Source organism: Lepisma saccharinum, chromosome 1 (genome assembly GCF_977018435.1).
Source record: "Lepisma saccharinum chromosome 1, izLepSacc3.1, whole genome shotgun sequence".
Taxonomy (NCBI): domain Eukaryota; kingdom Metazoa; phylum Arthropoda; class Insecta; order Zygentoma; family Lepismatidae; genus Lepisma; species Lepisma saccharinum.
In genome coordinates, this window is record NC_139229.1 from 99,408,360 (window position 1) to 99,429,494 (window position 21,135).

Sequence of the window (21,135 nt, forward strand, 5' to 3'; positions counted from 1 at the left end):
TTTAAAGGTGCCCGCCCTTTATGTCGCAAGGCGAGTTGTGTGTGCGGGGGCTTTTGCAACACGGTGAAGCGTCAAGATGCTCCAAAGAAAATAGAAAATTCATCCCGGAATATTTGCAAAGGAATTATTTCTGTAGTTCTGTTCTCGAATCGAAAGTCGCACTTCAGTGGTAAGCAAAATGTATTGTTTTATGCCAGGTAAGTCTGCGTAGAGTTTTCAGCAAAAAAATGCAGGCTAGACCAGGACTCGAACCTGGGTCTCTGGCATACCGTGCCGTTACTGTACCAATTGATCAGGCGAAACTAGGACTGGCTCGGAAGCTCGGTTGAAAGTAATGACCAGGGTTCGAGTCCTGGTCGAGCCTGAATTTTTCGTTGAAATTTCTACGCCGTACAAACAGTGAGGTAAGTCTGGCGGCAAAATTTGTGAAGCGCATTTATTTGTGGTCTGGTTATTTTACGTCGCTTTTCTGCGTCAAGGTTAAACGCGACAACGAGGATGGATTTTGATTTTAAGATGGCTCTGGGTTCGAGTCCTCCCCTGGGTGTTTCTTAATCAATTTCATCTAACCATCATCGTCGCAATTAGGCTAGAGTAACATGAAGAAAAAAATCCATTCAACTGAAGTTGCAGCTGCACTAGTAAATAAAGCTAATCGACCAGAACAGTAGTCAGCGCTAGGGAAGAGAATATAATTCGTCATCTCCGTATTCGAGGCAAATATTATCATCATCCTTTTCTTCTTCTTTTGTATAGTTGCGGTCGGAAAGCAAATCGCACAGTAAGGCTAACTGGGACTGGACCTACAGTTGGAAGTTGGATCCGAACCACTATGTGCCTCAAACGGGTATCGAACCCGGGACCCTTTGATTACAAGGCGACGACGCTACCACTGCGCCATCGGGGAGGCCCTCCAACCCAGTAAAGAATCCGTAGCAAAATAATTACCGATATTGTGTGAAGTACGCGGGCTCCACCATAACAAACGCTCCTTTGTCTCCTAACTGACCTCTCCAATGGCATGCTGGTAACGCAGTCGCCTTGTAATCAAAGAATCCCAGGTTCGAACCCCAGTGGATGCACATCTCACAGTGGTTCTGTTCCCACCTGAAATTTCTGGTCCAGTCCCGATTAGCTTATTCTAACATAAAGTAGACTTTATACAAACTTTGCCTAACTGTAGCAAAGCTCGCATATTAAGACAAGAAGTTTGGAGGGTTGATTTCTCATAATTTATTTATCTTTTCTATTGGGTACTTCACAATGCATTTATATTGATTATATTTTTTTGCCGCAATGCGGAAACTGTTAATACAGTAGCATTTTTAACACAAGCACTTTGTAAATATAATAACAATACTAGATGATGCATTCTTTTGTAACTTACAGAAGCCTGAATTCTCTACTCCTTAATACTCAGATTTGAATCACAGTTTCGTATGCTCCATTTGCACTATTTTCCCCCCTTCTATAACTTGACAAGTTTAAAAACAAGACGCTGCAATCCATTGTTTGCGCACCTCACATCACATTTCCCCACTCCATTGTCTGCGGCGACTTTGGTTCGCAGTGTTGCAACCTGGAGGGAGCGGAATTGTCTGAGAATTTTCAACGAAATTTGAATGTGAAAGGCATGAATTAGTATCCCCTCACCTACGCTACCTATTGATTACGCTAAATTCTAAATACATTTTGATATTTTCCCTTTAAACCTTAAATGAATTAAGTTATATTAATTATATTTCTTACCAGCATAAGAAATGTATGAAATAAAACGATAGAAAAATTTAAAAATATATAAACGATAGAACTGAGCTCACCTTCTAAATGTTTTCCAGTTCTCCTTCTTCAGTTTCACTCTCCCACTCATCCGAGTCTGTGTCTACCGATGAATCTGTGTCCGTGTCTGAATCGGCTTCACCAAGTCTAATTATCAGTTCATCTACACGCTCGTCCATAAGCCCATCTATCTCTTTCAAAGTAAGAATCTTGCAGCCAAGAGTAAAGAGCATGAACATTTCAATGCTTTAGAAAAGAACACAGGCAAGCGTGTTATCAGATTGCCTTCTCGTAGTGATTGTTGTAGGATAAACAAACGAACCACCACCCCACTACCTAGGTAGTTAAAAAAATAACAAAAAAAAACTGGCCACTGCTCGATGTCGCATTCAGAAAATGAAGTCATTCGCCCTGTAGTTTCTCTTCGTTATAAACCTTAACGCTCGTGCATAATACTACAGTTTACGATCGGCGCACCGCACGTATTTTCAAAGGCCGAATTAAATTAAATGAACCACTGATATAATAGGAGCCTGCATGCACCGTCACGCTAAACAGTGAAAATTGTTTGTCATATTTGTTTTAGCTTAATTTTGCTGAGTTGGCACCACTGGTACTGTCAACGCCAGACCAGTGAGTAGAAGAGTGGTGGGGAGGATGACGTAATACGAAGTGCTCCGCAGCGATCTGCGCATATCGGGACTTAACTTGTCAGGCTATAACATGTCGATTCGCTTTCATAATTGACGGCATAAAATGACTGTAAAAGAACAATACGTCAGCAAGTTGTTCCTTCCTGTTGATATATTCACTTCGGTGCTGACGCAAACACCGCGAAGAACTTGGTGACGTAATTGCAGTGGTATCCTTGTTTTAATTGCTTTGTTTCTAAATAACTATTGCAACGACGGGGCAATTGTTTTCATTTATTTTATTTGCCCATAAAGATAATTAAATGCTTCTTTGCAGCTGATATTTTTCTCTAGTGTTTTATTGTTTTGCGTGATCTAGTCCCAGTGAAGAATATCACCCGGTGCTTGACCGATAACTTCGAACACCTGTGCTTGTGTGAGATTTCGTTCCCGATGTAATTTATACTAATATTTTTCAGTGGCGTTCCCAAGGGAAGGTTGGTGGGGGTCATAACTCGCCCCTTCGACCTAGGATTCCTAAAAAAATAATAATAATAATAATTTCAAAGGCAAGAAAAGATGGAGAATGAGGGCTGACAAAAAAAAGAATTAAAAAGTACTTGGTGAGTCTTTTAAAAGAGGCCCCGTGGAAAATGCGCTCCTTGCATGTAGGCAACCTTGGTACACCGAAGAGAAGAGCGGGTGAGAGAACAGTCCAGGATATCGGTGCCAAGCATATTCGACAACATGACATGACATTGCATATCCTGGACTGTTCTCTGCCCCGCTCTCCTCTTCGGTGTACCTCTTTTAAAAGACTCACCCAGTATATGTGGCCTTCCTTTCGAAAACCTTGGTCACGCCACTGATATTTTTATTCAGAAACTTTAAGTTTTCCTACTAACCATTGACTTCATCGGGCAATTTCCGGCAGGGTGAAAATAGATTTAACGTGACGCAAGTGCCGGTTGATTCAATTAATGTTGGTTAACCGCAACTGTGGTATGAGACAAGTGACAAAGAGTGGGCTGTAGAGGACAGGAAGCGGGACAAACAACCCGCGGTCTTGTGTAAAGGTGCTATCCTAACATCCAGCTGGATGGCTGAGGCAAAACTCAAATCACATTCCGATTAGCGTCTCCACAAAATCACTATCAGTTTCTTTGGCATCACCCATTAGAAATATTATTGTTATCTTTCCCTCTGGTGGGGAACTGTCCACATAGCACAGCGGTTCGGATTTCAATGTAGGTCCAGTCCCGATTTAAAGTGGATTTGAAAAACTTTTAGCAGGAATCTGTTTATATGTGGCGACTTTATGGTTAATTTTCCTGTACATATTGGTTTCCTCCTTTTATTTTGGCTGATCATGATGTGAGAACGAATGATTAGATGAAGTTGATGAGAGCATACTCACAAAATGGGGCCGCCGTTGTTAACTCAGTAGGGCGGAGGACGCGGGTACGATTCCCGTGGTGGATGATCTAAGGTAGGAAGTTTTCCGGCTTTGTTCCCGCATAAAGCGGCTCTGGGGTTCATCCAGCCTCAAATAAATGGGTACTGTGTGGTAAAGGCGACCGGACCGTGGTGCTGATCACATCCCCTCCGTTAATGTCCGAGATCGAGAACGTGTGGTGCCATACCGCCACATCCCCCATGTATGTGCCTTCATGGCACGGTGCAATGTGCACTAACATCCATGCTCAGGCCTTCACTCCAATCCGAAATCTTCAATGGCGAGTTCGTGAGTCCCAACATTCAATGCGCACGACCAGCCCCTGTACAGCCAACGGCAAAGATAAATAGTAGGCCAATTGCCCGTCGCTATTTTCATTTTGTATTCCACATCCTGTGTTTTCTCCTCTACCTATTGACGTTTTTATTTCAATTCATGATCGTCACATTGTGGAAAACAGACTGAATGAAAATAATGGGGGACAATTCACTTACTATTACTTTTGCCGTTGAGCGTACCTATTTCCCACCTGGCGGAAAATAGTTATTTTTTTGCTTTCTAGCAAGGGGCGCCCCGGAATAGTTTCTGTCGAAAATGGGTATGGAATATAAACTTCCCATCAGCCATCGTTCATAGTTTACAACATTTATCAACCTCATACGAAATTATAGAGAGTCGTTTGTGCAATATCTTATTGAACTAACAAGTGAAACGTTGAATCATATTTCATCACTAAATGTTGTAATAATATCTTTAATTGTGACTGTGATGTTATGAAACTTCTTTCCTTGCAATCTTGGTGATATGTTAACGTAATTTGCATCGCGGCCGATGCTATTAGGTTCGAATCCAGTGCTAGGTGTGTATTGCCTTATGAATTTTCCCCCTTGACTCCCTCATTACTCATCCTCATCTTCGCGACTTGATCGAAAGGTGAAAGAGCTACATAAAATATCCATTATACGATACAGATACAGTGCTGGAACTGTTCAGAGGCTCCTCTAAATTATATAACATACATGGGATTTGCCAGAAATTTTTGTAGTGAAAACTTGGAAATAACAATAATGATTATTACGATTATTTCATTATTTCACATTAATAGCTATTGTAAACTAATTAAAAGAATTTTATTCCAAATTTATTATTATTATTATTATATAAGTTAGGAGAGTTTGCTACTCGATCCACCACAACTGTTCTCCATCACTTTTTAATACAATTTGTGTGCTGGATTTCATAGTTATTGTATTTTCTTATTACCTTTTACACACCTGATTCAAGAAATTTTAGTCATAAAGTTTGTGTTTTGTGAGCTCTCACATAAAACTATTATCTGGAACCATTTGTTTTTTCGATTAAATAGTAGAATATGAAAATATAACCTAGTTCCTGTATTTTCCACTAAATTTTTCGATCTAATGCAGTTTTTTACCTTGGTTATTATGCTGTAATACTAACTAAATTAACTTTATTTCCATTATTAACAATAAAAATAACAAGCTTTCTGTTTTTTTGTAACTTGAATTGAATAATACCAATTCCAGGGGTGGTTGATGGACCCGTTCGACGCCCATGGCAATATATAAGTTATTAAATATTAAGACTATGGTTTCAGAAATATTTTGTTAAAAGTGCTCCAACTCTTGAGGCCGTCGATTTTTAATCTTATACTGTATGAAAAAGTACATAGATTACAAGGACTTGTCAGAATAAATCAGCTTAGCATTACAGTTGTCGTGTGCCATCTGAACCTTAAAAATATATGTGTATACGTAATCGTGTGCATAGTTATCGAGCTGAAACAGCTGCGTTTCGTCATAACCATTGTCATAACTATCTTGTGCACAAAGTACTCTTATGTTCGTGCCAGTTCTGACTGATAGATAGTCTCATGCAAGTCTGATGTGATGACGTCAGTGTTTCTGAGCGGGGAAGCGTGTAGCTATTATGAACCAATGAGACTGTTATGCCACTTCTGGTCTCTGCTTATGCGATGATGATCAGGTTTATGTTGGGTTATAGTGTGATGTCAGTCATCTTGAAGTGTTGGTGTGTAAAATGCATGCAACACGGTGTATGACTTTCTTCCGGAGTAAGGTAAACTTGAGGTGTCTCTTCCAGTGATTCGTTGTCGTTTTATTTCTTAATCGCTGGCGATGAAGCTAAACGATGAATTAATGAAATTGAGAACGAGCAAAGAAAGGCACAACGGCCGGAGTTGAAATTCGGAACCGGTTACCTTGTCGATCCCTGAACGGGTAAATTCGCTGCTGGTTAAAAACGGCAGATCGTTATTATTTTGGATTATTGCCTGTGTATGTTGTTTCGTAATTAACTAGACTCTTAATAAGTACACCGGTCAAAAGTTTACCCGCTGATGTGATACTTTATGTTCACACAAGCTGAGCGATGTTTTGTAGTGTTGTGCCTACAGTGAATTGGTTCCTTTGGATAAAGTAGTAACTGTGAACTTAAGCAGCAGGGCTACATTCGGATTTATTAAGAATGTCAAGGAAGAGCATATTTTGGGTGCCCCAATTTTTCTGGACAGCATGTGGTCGATAAGGTGAGAATTTTAGGGTGGCTACTCACTGGTAATTCCTGGAATTGTGCGTGAATTATTAGCTCAGGGAATTCTTCGCAAATTTTTCTTCGCAGACGTGAAAAATTGCAACTTTTATTAATCCAAATCCCTTGACTTTATACACATTTATAAATGCCCTGAGCCAAGTTTATCACAGTTTAGCTTTTTATTTTTATCGAGGAAGAAAAAGAAAGCTGCCTTGAAAATAAAATTCTCAATCCATTTACTTTGGAACTTTGGTAGTGTCCTTTGCAGAACAAGCTATCTGACAGACGGAAGATTATTGCAAGATAAGATATCTTGAGATTGATTAGTTAAATTTCAGTTTGAAATTCTTATACAATTAACAGTTTTTCGTAGATTAGTGTATCCCGTAATAATCGTGACGTGTTTGTAGAGGTATTCCGAGTCTGAGTATGGTGAAATAGCAAATATAAACTCCACAACTTAAATATTTTAAAATATTAAAAATATATCCTACCGTTTAATTGAATTGAATTAGAATTTCTGGATACATTGGAATCACACAGACGCTTAATATATGTTGTTAATATATTTGTGTGTGTATGTGTGTGAGTTGTGAGAGGCGGTAATACGTACTAGGTCGAAATAGAATTTTTGGATAGTTCGGCTTGAAAACCGGGAGTTATACTTCAATTTTATCATGGTCTTAGAGTAGCCACTCTGATTTTGAGAGTCTCTTGCGTCTTGACTGGTCAGCAAAGTTCCCAGCGATAATCTGTGGATCAAAGGATCAATAGCCGACACCGACATCAGACAAATTTCCCCGAACCTCGGGAACAGCTCGGGTTGCCTCACTCGCGCTCGGTGTGTTTATGTTAAGCCTACGTATTTGTCGTTTATATCAGAGGTTGCCAAAGTGTGCAGAGCGCCGTGGCTGGCTTACAGGAGCGCCGCGAAATGTTCTAATATTTTCACTGAAATGACACGTACTTGGTATTCTACACATGGTTTTAGAATCGGACCATCAGTATATGTTCCAAATATGTGTTTATTTAGTATTTTTTATGTATAAGATGTTTCTGAATTTGGAATATATGTTTATTTTTTAACGTAAGGCAAGCAACCTAACCACCCTAACTGAGCGTTGCAAGTGTTGGATAGGCCTACATTATGACTTGGGCGCCGCGGCAAAATCTTGAAACACTATGGCACCGTGAAACGAAAAAGTTTGAGAACCCCTGTTTTATAGGGTTCCTCTTTCCGTGTTATAAACTGTTGACTCTCTTCCATGTTACCACGTGTGACAATGGTAGCGTGAGAGGGAAGACCGTTTGCATTGTATTGTAAACAATAGGTTTCTTTCGCCTTGCTTCGTAGCGCACACCCACACTGGCACAACCCGGAAGCATAAAGTGCAGTGTTGTCAATCTGAGAATTTTCGTTTCGCCTCGTGAATAAAGAAGCCTCATCTATAAAACAAAAAAGCTTGGAGGGTACAGTGAGACGATGGGTGTGTGAGTGAAATACTGGTAGTAGTAGTAGTAGCATTTCTTGTTTACTGTATGTTTACTCTGGAGGCATAAGTGGTGACCCTTCCTGACCACACCCAAATGTCAACCTCTCTTCCATGTAGTACACCCTGGAATGCATTTTGCAGACGAACGAGGCTCTGCCGTCTGGACTCACAGCCAGTATAATCCTCTTGCTGTCTATGTGTGTTTGCGATTGTCCTTTCATCCATTTAATCTTATCATTCATCCCCATCGTCGCGATTAATCAGATGTGTCAGAAATGCGACGTTAAATAAATTAATCAGTATACAGTCACCGGCAATATAAACGGAACGCCTAGATCATGAAAACACGCTTCTCTGCAAGGCGTTGTGTGTGTTGCCGAACACTACGGCGGTGGTAGAAGTTGCCACTGAAAGTTCGCTATTAAAATCCGCTTATCGCCGTAGAGTTAGGCAACGCACATAACGCCTTGCAGGGAAGCGAATATTTAAGGTTCTAGCTTTTCCAATTTTATTGCCGGTGATTGTACGTTTACTCTTATGCTTAAAATATTGATTTGGCATCTTCTATTACTACGTGCAGTAACTTTTTAACATAGTCGCATATAAATCGTTTTATGTCAGCATGATGTACTAATAGTGTACAAGAAATGTAGTTTTGAACCTGAGCAGTCATAGATAATGTAAGAATAAACACGAAGAAATAAAGAACGAAAGTTAAAACGGAGACTAATCTAGCCTGGAGCTATAATTTGCACATGCTTATTATAGCCACTGTAATGTAGGAAAATATGACATTATTTCAATATCTATCATGATAAATGTTTTGTTATGATGAGACTATTGTTGAAATGTAAAGAACCCCTTCGCTCCCATCTAGCGCCGCCTATGGATTGCATGCTAGGCTTGGCAATTTCATGAGGCCGAGGAAGTTGCCCATAACATTGCAGAGGTTGCGTCACCCTACCGCGGCCTATTTGTCCGGGTGCCTTATAAAAACATGACAGTCGTGGATCTTGCGCGTTCAAACAAACAACGTTTCAGAGATGGATGGTATGACACTCATCGGCTGTATCGAGTTGGTAGTTACGAAAAAAATACTTGGTGGAAAAGGACGTCACAGATAATCAACAAAGCGATATAAACTTTCGCTTTAGAGCGAGAGAAAATGAAATCCATTACGACGGCCGCGGCAAGGCCCCGAGGACGAACGAAGCGTCAGGTGAGTTTTGCGTTGCTGGCGCAGTTTACTGTCGAACCAATTTAACCTTTGTAGATTTCTCACTAGAACCAGTGCCTTCTTAAAACAATGCCTGTGTAGGTCTATTTTCTGTGCAACGTCATCATTGTTAGGGCCGTCGAGCGCAACAGAATATCAAAACCAAACCAGAATTGTTTTTTCTTGAGGATCCCAACTTTCCTTGAAGAAATGCTAGTGTGTTTGAGAATTGTTAAGGGAAAATATTACTGGAACAAGTTTGAATATACCTGACACACACACTCTCACTCTCTCTCTCTCTATTTATATATATATATATATATATATATATATATATATACACACACACACACACAGACACTGTATTCATAAATTCCCGGGTTCGATACCTGGTGGAGGCACATAGTGGTTCGGATCCCACTTTAAACTGTAGGTCCAGTCCCGATTAGCCTTACTGTGGACTTAAAACACCAAGTCAATCAATCCATGAATGTATTCATAAATTAATTTACGATGTGCTCCGTGTTTTCATGTAATATGCGCAAAATGTGTCGAAAATCGCGAGAAACGCTAAAAATCACGTTAAATACTAAGCTTTAATTGTTATGCTATTGTGAAAATTGATGCTCCTATGTGAGGGGTTAAGAGTACAAGTGGCGTAACTCCATTCAAGACTGTTTTTTTATTTTTTTTAAGAAAAAGGCACATTTAGATAATTTATTACTATGTTTAGCTGTTGGAGCACTAGTGCAACTTAGTCATTGAAATGTTGATACTTCACAGTTCTAAACTCGGTTTCCACGAAAATTGGAGTTACACTACTTGCTCTCTGAACCCCTATATATAGGGCATGTATTATATTTGGTGACGTATCAATAGATAAATACAAAACTGTAAGAAAGGATATGAAACAATAAAATTTACAATTTTTAAGTGTTCCGATTTTTTTGTCTGCTAAGTAATGTAGGCTATATGTTCCAGGTTGACACGTAAAAAGGTGTTCTCTCTATTCCCATTTCTAGAGTAGTTCTTCCTTTAACATACCTATACTCAGTTTTAAACATGCGATTTATTTTCCAAGTAGGAACTGCCCCGTGTCGGAGTGATTATCACAATGCACTAGGACGCCAGGGGTCAGGTTCGAATCCAGACCTGGGCAAGGGTGTTCTTTTTGAGTGGCCCTTCATCAGGTTATCATTAATCCTTATCTTCGCGATTAGCCAAAAATGGCAGAAAATCGAAGTAGAGTAAACCCAATCAATCAATAAGCACTGCGACTACAAAGTTTTAACTTCATAAGGGGAAAGTATCAGCGTGACCTTATGTCGGGGATCAACGTTGCGTCGTGCTGCGGTAGAAAGTGTAAAATAGGTTCTTTTCCTTCCTTTATTTGCAGTAATGGCTCTAGTCGTTCTTGTTTGCAAGATATGCCGTTGACTTCGAATGGTGCAGGGATATTAGACTCGCATTGCTGGCCATGCGCTTCAGTTTCTGTGGGAAAAAAAAAGTTCTCTTCAGTTGACACAGGCGTAGTTTCCTATCAGAGGAAACTCCCCTGTTCTTTCAAGTCGTTCATAGTAGCAGCCTCGAGGGCAGAAAGCGTTAGATTGATTTGGTTTATTTCACTTCGCTTTTCTGCCTCTTCTGGCTAATCGCGAAGATGAGGACATGTGATGAATGGACACTCACGAAGAGCACTCATGCCCATGCCAGGATTCGAACCCGGACCCCTGCCGTCGTAGCGCGCTGTGCTAACCACTAAGAAAAACGAAAGAACTTACTATTGTCCCAACGTGGAGACTTTTTGGTTCAAATTTTAGCACCAAACAGCTCTTGACACAAAATCAGCTGATCTTTTCGAAATCGCAATGCTAATTCTGACCAAAGTGTTTTCGCAGTGTGGAATTAACTACTTGGGACTATGCAAGGGGCGAGGAAGCAAGGGCACTGTGCCAATGAATTTTTGCGGTGGTTCCAGAACATCTGGCGTTTCTCTTCATTGCAAATTCTTCTTCGTGTTTTGAAACAAACTTGCTAAGCCTTTGTTGACTTTCGCTAGCAACTCTTATAGCCAAAGGCACATTCAATGATAGCCAGATATTTTACTTGATGTATCTTTATGTTACGGAAGAGAGGTTGACATTTGGGTGTCCTCGGAAAGAGTCACCTGTTACACTCCAAAGAGAACTTATCGACACTTCAATAGTCGTCAAAGGGGTATTACAAATAACGACTTTTCGCGTTTGTCCACATTGCGAAGGAGCTCGTGTATTAATAGGGCTCAAACAAACATTTAGGCGGATATGCAATCAGTTTGATTCGATACGAGACCGAATTGGCCTTGTAAAAATCGAGATGAGACCGCATGAGTAAGTCGTTAAGTGTGGTACCCCTTTTAAGAGAATAATAAGCACTTGGTTTTATGCAGGGTTGTTAAAGGTCCAGGAATTTAAAATGAATTTAATTCCGGTCCAGGATAGAAAATCAGCAATTATAAGTGGGTTCTGGACCGTTTATAACCTTTTTATGTGTAAAGTATTTCAATTCAGTCCAGGAACCTTATTTTCGGATCGATTTAAATACGGTCCAGGAACCTTTTTTCCGGATCAATTTAAATATGGTCCGAGTTCCGTATTGAAATGAAACAATACGCAACTTGGACCGAATTTAAATTGTCCGAGAGAAAAGGCCCCGGTCCTGTTGCGGAACCCAATAGAACCCATTACAATTTATGGGTTCCTGTACCTTAACGGACCCTGGTTTAGTGTGCCTGTCTGTCGAGGTTTCGCTTGACATATATTCATTTCAGTTGTCTTGTGTAAGACAAAACTGCCTATGCATATTCCAACAATGTTTATACGCCATTTTCCTTTGTAATAGCGGCAGGCCCTTAATACGATGCTGTAAACTTCAGAGCCAGACACTTTTTAAACCTTATATCGGGTGAATTAGATCGTGAAAAAGGGAAAGTACATCGACAAAAAATGAACACGATTCGAAAAGTGTTGCATAAGTTTCGGAATACAAGGAGATTTCGCTTCCAGTTAAAATGAAGGTTGGCGGAACTGTACGTATGGCACCAGGTCGGTACTCGTTTTGTATTTTTGGTCATTATACGTCGCTATTCTACTTCTTGAGTTAATCGCGACGATGAAGATGGTGGGACAAACGCAGTGATATTGATTTGCTTTATTTTACTTCGCTTTTTGTGCCATTTTTGCCTAATTTGCGAAGATGGGGATGAGTGATGATATATGATGAAATTGATGAATGGACACCCTAAAACTTTTTATTTGGTGTGCTGAAAAACAAAACAGTGTGGCGAATACTTGTCAAGTATTTTAATTTAAGTTTTGTTCACAGTTTTCTGTTCGAGATATTTGACTGTTGAACATTTATTGGACGAGAATGCCAGCCAGACCCGTGTTCGATCGGCTGATTGGCCGAACTAACAAATCTGTACTCCACAGACATGACACGTTGTCGACTTTTGTGATCTTGCCACCGAAGTTCGCGGGTTAGAGTGACTACCTGGTCATTGGTGTTCTTTGTTTCTGTTGATGTTTTGAGTGCACTTTATGCACAGATAGGCTAATCCGGACTGGGCCTACAGTTTAAAGTGGGATCAGAACCACTGTGCAGTGTGCCTCCACAAGGTATGAGAACCCTGGACATCTTGATTTCAATGCAACGACGTTACCACTACGCCATCGGGGAGGCCCTGAGGGTGTTCTTTGTGAGTGTCCCTTCGTCAATTTCATGCACACTCATTTTAATCGTCGCGATTGTTCAAGTGGTCGAAAGGCGACGCGAAATAGAGAAATACAAATGTAATACTGTTGGACCATCAAAATTCAACATTGTTTCACGAGCATGTATTTACAAATATTTTCTTTCCTATCCTCACTGTATTAATCGTGAACCCTCTTTATTTAGCTGTTAATAAAGTGGATTTGTCCCACCAACCGGTACAAATAGCCTATGCACCGACACACTCATTAAAATTTAGGGGCATCCAAAACTCAAAATATTACTACCTATTTGAAAGTCCGCTTCTAATTGGGGTTGGTGATATATTTTGATTTATTTCTAAAAAACGAAAGTAGAAGCTGAAGAGTATATTCAATGCCAGGGTTATGTAAGAGGCCCATTGTTAAGGATCTTGGCATATAAACACATGTAGCCTTGACTTGGCAAGGTGTGTCGGCTATTCCAACAGCTGATGGAGCGCTTATAGCTTCAGGTGCTGGTTTTGCGTTGGAGGGAGACAGCAGCACCGATTTAGATTGTAGGTACCTGTGCCAATTTGGACCCCTTTTCTTTATATTATCCCGATCTTCATTAGTCTTAACACTAAAAGTTCTTATTTATCTCCTACTGATGCCATCTTTCTCCGGCTTCTTGTAGCTACAACACCAGATCGCGCGCAGGTTCCTTTTCACGATACTAACTTTTGTGCGAATTTATTTATCGTCCCTAGTATTTTTCTTCTGAAGTTCACACCTCTGCAACTTTAATGTTTTAAATCAAGTAAAACCTTATCTACAAAAGTGTAAAGTCTAGATGTTTAAAACCGGGAAGCAACATGTCAACACTTCATGTAGGAAAACTGCAAGCTGTACATTCATGATAAATTGTTGTAGGTGATTAAGAATACGTTCTACCTACGACGCCAGCGATCCTGGATTCAATTTTGTTGATTTGCTTTATTTTACTTCGCTTTTGTGCCACTTTTTGGCTAATTGCGAAGATGGGAATGAGTGATGATGTGATGAAATTGATGAATGGACACATACAAACATCCATGCTCGGGCCGGGATTCGAACCCGGACACCGTAGCGCGATGTGCTAACCACTCCGCCACGGGGGCCGGCTCCTGGATTCGAATCCCGGCCTGGCTGTGGGTGTTCTTTTCATTGTATCCCTTCATCACTTTCATATCATCATCATTCATCCTCATCTTCGCGATTAACCAAAAGTGGCAGAAATGCGAAGTAAAATAAACCAAGTAAATAATTTTAGTTAAGACGTATTTACTTATGTGCGTGTTTTGCAAACAGATTTGTTTTTTTATTCTCTTTTTTGCCTGTAGAAAATAACCAAAATAGTGGAAGAAAAGCCTGAATTTCGCTATGTAAGAAAATCCGTAAATAAATATATAAATGAAAATTAAATAGTTTCCTTATTTACTTTGTTTAGAAACATTACGTTTAAGAAATAGGTGCAGCAGTGTTTGCGAAATATCTGGCTAACCTAAAAATACGTTTTTTAAAAATTTTTGTAAATTTTTCTAAACAGGTTGTTCAAAATTTTGTACGCAAAAATTCGGAATACGACTGATTTTTTTTCTTTTTACATTGTATTATCTTTGTTGTAAGAGGGGTTGCAAACAGTGACTTTGATCAAGAAACATTCCAGTTCTAATAAAAGAAAATGATAGTGTTCATAATAAAAATAATAATAGTCTGCACAGAAGATAAAAAGTTCTTAATGAGAACCATATGCTCTTGAAGAAGGCACATCTTATCTGCAGAAATAAAAATATAAAATTTCGTAGGGATTTGTACCTGTATAATACTTAGGTCTTTGCAGGGACGTCGTTAGGGGGGCCTGAGGGGGGGCTTTGGCCCCGGCAGTTGTAACTCTGGCCCCCGCAAACAAAATTTTGATCGATTAAAAATTATCCTAAATTAATACTACATATTATTTTCTGGTAAATTTGTAGCAGAGTTGGAAACACTGTTCCGAAGAAAATCTTCGGAAGCAAATGTAGGACAGCAAAATTCCACCCTTTCCTTGCTTACCAGATTATAACCAAGGTCATAAAATCTGCCTGCTTCGATGTTATTACCCTTGCCCTAAGTTCCTGGAAACCAGAGATCCGACCCTTTTGTTGCAAATGACCCTTCCAATACAGATGGAATTAAAGACTCCGCCGTGGCCGAGCGGTCAACAGTAGGTGGTCGAGCGACATAGGCTATGGAGGGAGTTCTCCAGTACTGACATTGTTCTGAGATTTAAAATTGCTGTATGCTTCAGCTTCAGAGCCACAGATTAGCTTTGTGTTCTTGCTTGCGAGGAAGGTCTGCTATCGGGTTCCTACGGTCACTGTGTATTTGTTCGTGTGTGGGAAGAGTTCTAGCTTTGTTGTGCATTTCCATCTTGAATGGATAAATTTATCAAAACCGGATATTTTAAAACTATCTCAAAACATGTGGAAGATGACGGCAATGAAGAGGGTGTTGGTCCAAGTTCTGACGTTCCAAAGTTAGACAAAACAAGTGAATGTACTAATGTGAAAACAATTACTGATCTTGGGGTAGATAATCCTAGGCAACCACTTTTGCAAAACTATCCAAATACTACGTTCGGAAAGCGAAAGCGGTCATTTCAAAAACACTGGTTTGCATCTGCGCCGTGGCTAGAATATAGTGTGGAACTTGACACATGCTTTTGTTTTCCATGCCGTAAATTTGGCACAGATTCAATATATGCAGAATCAAGTTTCAGGAAAATAGGGATTCGCAACTGGAAGAAACCATGTGAAAAAATTAAGGAAAACGAGGAACGTCCTATAATCTAAAATACATGGAACTGTGGGCGAATTACAAAGTGAGTACCAATCAGTTTTGTAAAACAATTATATGTGTGTGTGTGTGTGTGTGTGTTCGTAGTTTAACTTAAATAATGAAATATGTATATGTCTGTATATCGAGTGTTCAAATTGAAAAAATGCCGAGGAGAAAAGTCATATCAGCTTCCCTTTTCAAATTTTGAGATTTGTACCTAAAACATACGGACTGGTGGTTCAAAGTAAATAACACAAATTTTCCAATTAGTGTACAAGAGTTCAGTAATCACAGATGTCGTCTCAGTGGACTTTTATTTCATATCAGAATTATTTTTCTTAGAGGAAGGCAAATTAATCAGGAAATATTTTCTCATCAAATACATATTGTAATTTGCAAACCAACAACAGTATTAATTTTAATGTAAAATTCAGTACAGAAACTGACAATTTATATGCTGATATTAATGTAATATTTACTTGAAGTTGAAAGAAATGATTACGTCAAATTCTTAGCAATAGCAAAATATGATCGAGAATATTTAAGAGGAAAATTCTTTACCTGGTCAGGAGTTAAATTAAAAATTTCAATTTGAACACTGGATGTACTTTGATTTTCGTTTCCTGATTTTACATTACTTTACTGACACTTCTGGCTAATGTCAAAGATTTGCAACGGTGATACAATAAATTAATGCATGGACAGTAACAAAAAAAGCGCCTGCCTCTCCAGGCGAGGACATCGCGTAGCGGTAATGTCGTCTCCATATAATTAAGAGGTCCTGGCCTGGGTTCGATATCTAGTGGACGCACATAGTGGTTTGAATCCAACTTTAAACTGTACGTCCAGTCCCGACTATCTGTGCATGAAGAGGACTTAATACAAAAACTCCCGGACTCGAACTTAGATCAATTTGGGACAAAATCGTAATTCGGTAGCTAACGTGCTCAGCCACTGAGGCGGCTAGAATTCAATAGGTTTTCATTTTGGCTATTTTACCTTTTTTCCTACCTCGTAGGTTAATTTTTACAAGTCGATGTGGATGGATGAATGATGGACGGATGGAAAGGTGATGGGAGCATAGACAAACAGAATGAGTCACCAATGGCTGGTGGAGGTTTGAACATGGGATCTCTGATTCCGTAGCCCTTTACGCTTACCACTCCGCCACGAACACTGGAATAAATGAAATAAGTAATGCCATTGTTTAGAATGAATGTCGGGGAGAGTGGAAGCCTAGCTAATAACAATGTACACTAATAATGCATTGTTGGCATTGCTAGCAGATGTTAACGGTCTACTGATACCTCACACAACGGAGAAATAATATTTACCTATATTTGCATTGTTTTAAAAAATATATATGGCACTGACGAACGAAGGAACAAAGCTAATCTTTATGGTGTAGAGCAGGAATTTCCAAACTTTTTCGTTTCGCCGCGCCATTAGTGTTTCAAGATTTTTTCACGGCGTCCAAATCAGAATGTAGGCCTATCTAATACTTGCTTTGATTGATTGATTGATTGAATTGATGTTTTAAGTCCATTTCATGCACAATAAGGCTAATCGGAACTGGACCAACAGTTTAAAGTGGGATCCGAACCACTATGTGCCTGCACCGGGTAACGAACCCGTGACCCCTTTATTACAAGGTGGTGACTCTAACACTACGCCACCGGGGAGGCCCTATCTAACACTTGTAACGCTCTGTTAGTGTGCATAGGTTGCTTTCCTTAAGTTAAAAAATAAACATATATTTCAAATTCCAAAACATTTTTTATGTAAAATGTTCTAAATAAGAACATGTATTTGGAACAATCATATCAATGACTGAATTTCAATGAAAATATTGGAACATCTTGCGGCGGCCCCGTACGCCTACCAGGGCGCCCCAGGGCACACTTTGGGAACCACTGGTCTAGAGATTACAATTTCTGTAAAACTGAGTCCCAGGTTTGAATCCTGAAGGAGATATTATTTTCTTTCACTATTACAATAACTGATCCCATTGTCGTCGTAATCAAAAATAGTTTAAAGTCCATTTGATGCTCAAATTGATTAATTGGAACTGGATTTATAATTTAAATTTGACTCCGACCCATTGTGCAATGCGTCTCCATCGGGACTTGAACCTGGCACTCTTTGGTTACAAGGCAACGTGGTAAACCACACTGAGGAGGTCCGCCGTGGTAAACGTGACGTTATAATAAATATGCAATATAAAGCAAAAACATGAATTTATTCTTAAGAATGTTAAAAAACAACAACAAGAAACAGAACACTTGAGTCGCCAATAATATTCTGCATATTACATATCATAATTGTGATGGCGATTTGTGAGTTTTCCTTCATTAATTGCCATTCATGATCGTCAACATTGCGATTAACTAAAAGTAACAGAAAAGCGGCACAACATTAAAAAAAAATATAATATACGTAGAATAAAAAAAAATAGGTGTGAAACTGAAAAAGAAAGGTAATAACAAGTTGATATTTACTACCTATTTTTTGTGCTTTTTGAAGTTGTCAAATTTTGTCATTTTTGGCGTCAATTTACCTGTCTATTTAGCATGCTTTGTGGCTATTATAAACCCGCTCCCTACTGATAACACGAACTCAAGACAGAAATAAACAAGTGTGAAAACACCTACTTCAGTGTCTTTGTGCATGATACTTGCACAAACCATCAACGTCGTTTTGGGAGAATGCAGGGTGCAAGTTAAGAGGTGCACAATTTTCGAAATTGCCGCAAAAAAAGTGGCACGCATCTATTTTTCCTACTACATCTCGAGGCACTGGTGTACACATGGGGGAGCTGATGCGGCTATAACTCCCCGAAATTTCTGTCTTTGAGCAACTTTCAAAAGGAAGCTTAAAAGTGGTTAATTTGTATTTATTTTACATTTTCCTTGTGCGAGCTGTACGCTGTACGCACTACATTAATTTTACATTACACACACTTTCTCTTCCCTCAAAGTCATGTATTAATATTGTACCTTCTTTACGTTAGTATACAAATAACTCTTAGCAGTTGATCAGATACAAAAGAAAAAATTAAACATAATTAGTATATTTTAACAATCGAAATATTGCACATGCAAATAAAGTTGTGTGTCCGGCTCATTCGGCCTCCTGTCTGGAGACTTACTTGAATTTGAATTTCTTTGTTGAATAATGTGAAAAACAAAACAGAACAGAACAAAACAAAACACATATACATTGCACACTGCTAGACCCACAGTACACGTATTACACGCTCGGTTCACTTTGTGCGGTTTCTTCGTTCTTATCGCTGTCCGCTAACGCCTTTCCTCGTCGCTCCCTCACTTCCCACAATATCTCCCCACTCGTTGCACTATCTCACTTATGATTCCTCTTCTGTCTTCTACCACTTCCATTATTTCCCTCTCTGTTACGTTCTCAACCCACTTGTCTCGTAAATCACGCGTAGAGGGGCAGGCAGAGAGCAGATGCTCGCCCGTCTCTCCCTCCCCGCACAAAGAGCATATAGTTTCCCCTGCTTCATTCTTAATTTTTACTTGTTTCCAACCCCCCAGTCTGAACCATGCTATCCCTCCCCTTTCTTTTTTGCCTACCAAGTTTATGTATCTTGCTTTCCCCCAATCCCTTGATTTCAAATGATCTCTTAGTGAAGTCTTCGTCTGACAGTCGGCTAGTATTTCTTGTCTGTCTATGTCCATAAGTCTCCCTCTAATTTGATTTTCAACTGATGTATCTACCCTCCCTCCTGCTTCCCAAACCCACCCCATCCCAATAGAGTTCAACATGTTTTTTATATCCCTCGCCCAGTTCCGTGTATTTTCTTCTCTTACTTGCATTATCAGACATTGACCCTTAAGTGTCGTGTTACCCTCCCTTGCTAGCTGAAGCCAATACTTTAAAGTTCTCATCCTAGCTTGTACTGTCTCTTTGCTTAGACCTAATTCTTTAAGTACCCCACAATTGGCAGTACTTCTACTTACACACAACACTTTTTTGTAGTATTCTGTTTGAATGCTTGCGACTGTGCTCCCTCCTCTTGCCCCCCACAGTTCAACCCCATAGTTCAAAGTTCCTGTTATTATTGACTTGTACAAACCCTGAATCACTGAGAACGGCATTTGCGGTACTTTACTTATGGTACGTATTACTTGGTCTATTGCGAGCTTTGCTTTGCTTTTTCGTGTCTGTATATGTTGCGTCCAACTTCCAGTCATAGATAATGTTACTCCTAAGTACGTGAAACGCTTGACAGGCTCAATTACTTCCCCCCCGTAATTCCATTTTTCTTGTTTGCTGAAAGTATACCCATTTTTGAAAGCCATGATTTTAGTTTTTTTAATGTTAACTGTCATTTTGTATTTTTGGCACCCCTCGTATATGCTATTTAGTCCCCTTTGTAGCCCCTCTATTGTCTCCGACATGATGACTATATCGTCCGCATACAAGAGTACAGGTATCTCTTGCTCCCCTATAGATGGGGTTGCGCCCTGCTCCCATGATACTTCGTTCGCCACCCAATCAATGAAGAGAGAGAATAAAATTGGCGACAGTATACATCCTTGTTTTAACCCGGAATGCGAGGGTTGTAATGATGATACTCTGTGGCCATCGCATCTCACACAAAATTGTACGTTTTCATAAATAGCTTGTAGCGCCCTTATCATGCGCGCCGACATTCCTTTTTCTTGCAGTTTCCCCCACAAAATACCCCTGTGAACTTTGTCAAACGCCTTCTCGTAATCAATGAAGCACGCGTACAACTTTTTTCGTTTCTCTTTAATTCGCTCAAGTACTAATGTGTGCAATATGAATATATTATCTAGGGTACTATGCCCTTTCCTGAATCCTGCTTGTAAAGGGGAAATTTTATCAAATATTTCTGACCACTTTTGTATTCTACGGTTTAAAATATGCGTATATATTTTGCTCCATATTGGAAGCAAAGAGATACCCCTAAAATTGCCCGCGTCGCTCCTATCCCCCTTGCCTTTATATATAGGGCAAATTATTGATGTGGCCCAGTCCTTCGGGAAATGTCCCTCTTTGAAAATCTTATCTAGTAGTCTACGGATATTTTCTAACATATTAATGTCTTCCCCAATTGCTTTAAAGAAGTCCGTTCCGATATTATCCAATCCAGCCGCTTTCCCTTTTTTCAATTTCCCAATCGCCATTCTTAGCTCATCCACTCGTATATCCTCATCAAGTATCGGTATGTAGTCCCCTAGGAAGTAACGTTCCCGTGCAATTTCTGTTCGAGATGTCTCCCCCTCCCCTCCAAGTAAAGAACGACAGTGAGATTCCCAAATATGTGGCTCAATATGCACCCAGTTGTTTTTCTGACCCCTCAATGTGCGTAGAACTCCCCATAATGCCGAAATATTCCTCTCCGAGATTGCCTTTCTAATTTCTT

General features: G+C 39.7%; 1 protein-coding gene across 4 annotated transcripts in view; it reads left to right on the forward strand.

Annotated features, from left to right (window-relative positions):
• Positions 1–21,135, forward strand: part of LOC145998695 (GTP-binding protein 2) — a 68,993-nt gene that overhangs the window by 12,806 nt on the left and 35,052 nt on the right. Inside the window, exon 1 of one of the 4 annotated variants that reach the window (XM_083135208.1) lies at positions 45–169. The exons of 2 other annotated variants lie outside the window; for them this stretch is intronic. Coding sequence is in view for 1 of the 2 variants with exons in the window: in XM_083135184.1 (XP_082991310.1) it covers positions 9,100–9,153 (54 nt within the window). In the remaining variant the exon portion in view is untranslated. Of the gene's footprint in view, positions 1–44; positions 170–8,987; positions 9,154–21,135 lie in introns of those variants that run through there. One more of the 4 variants, XM_083135184.1, reaches the window with a different exon arrangement.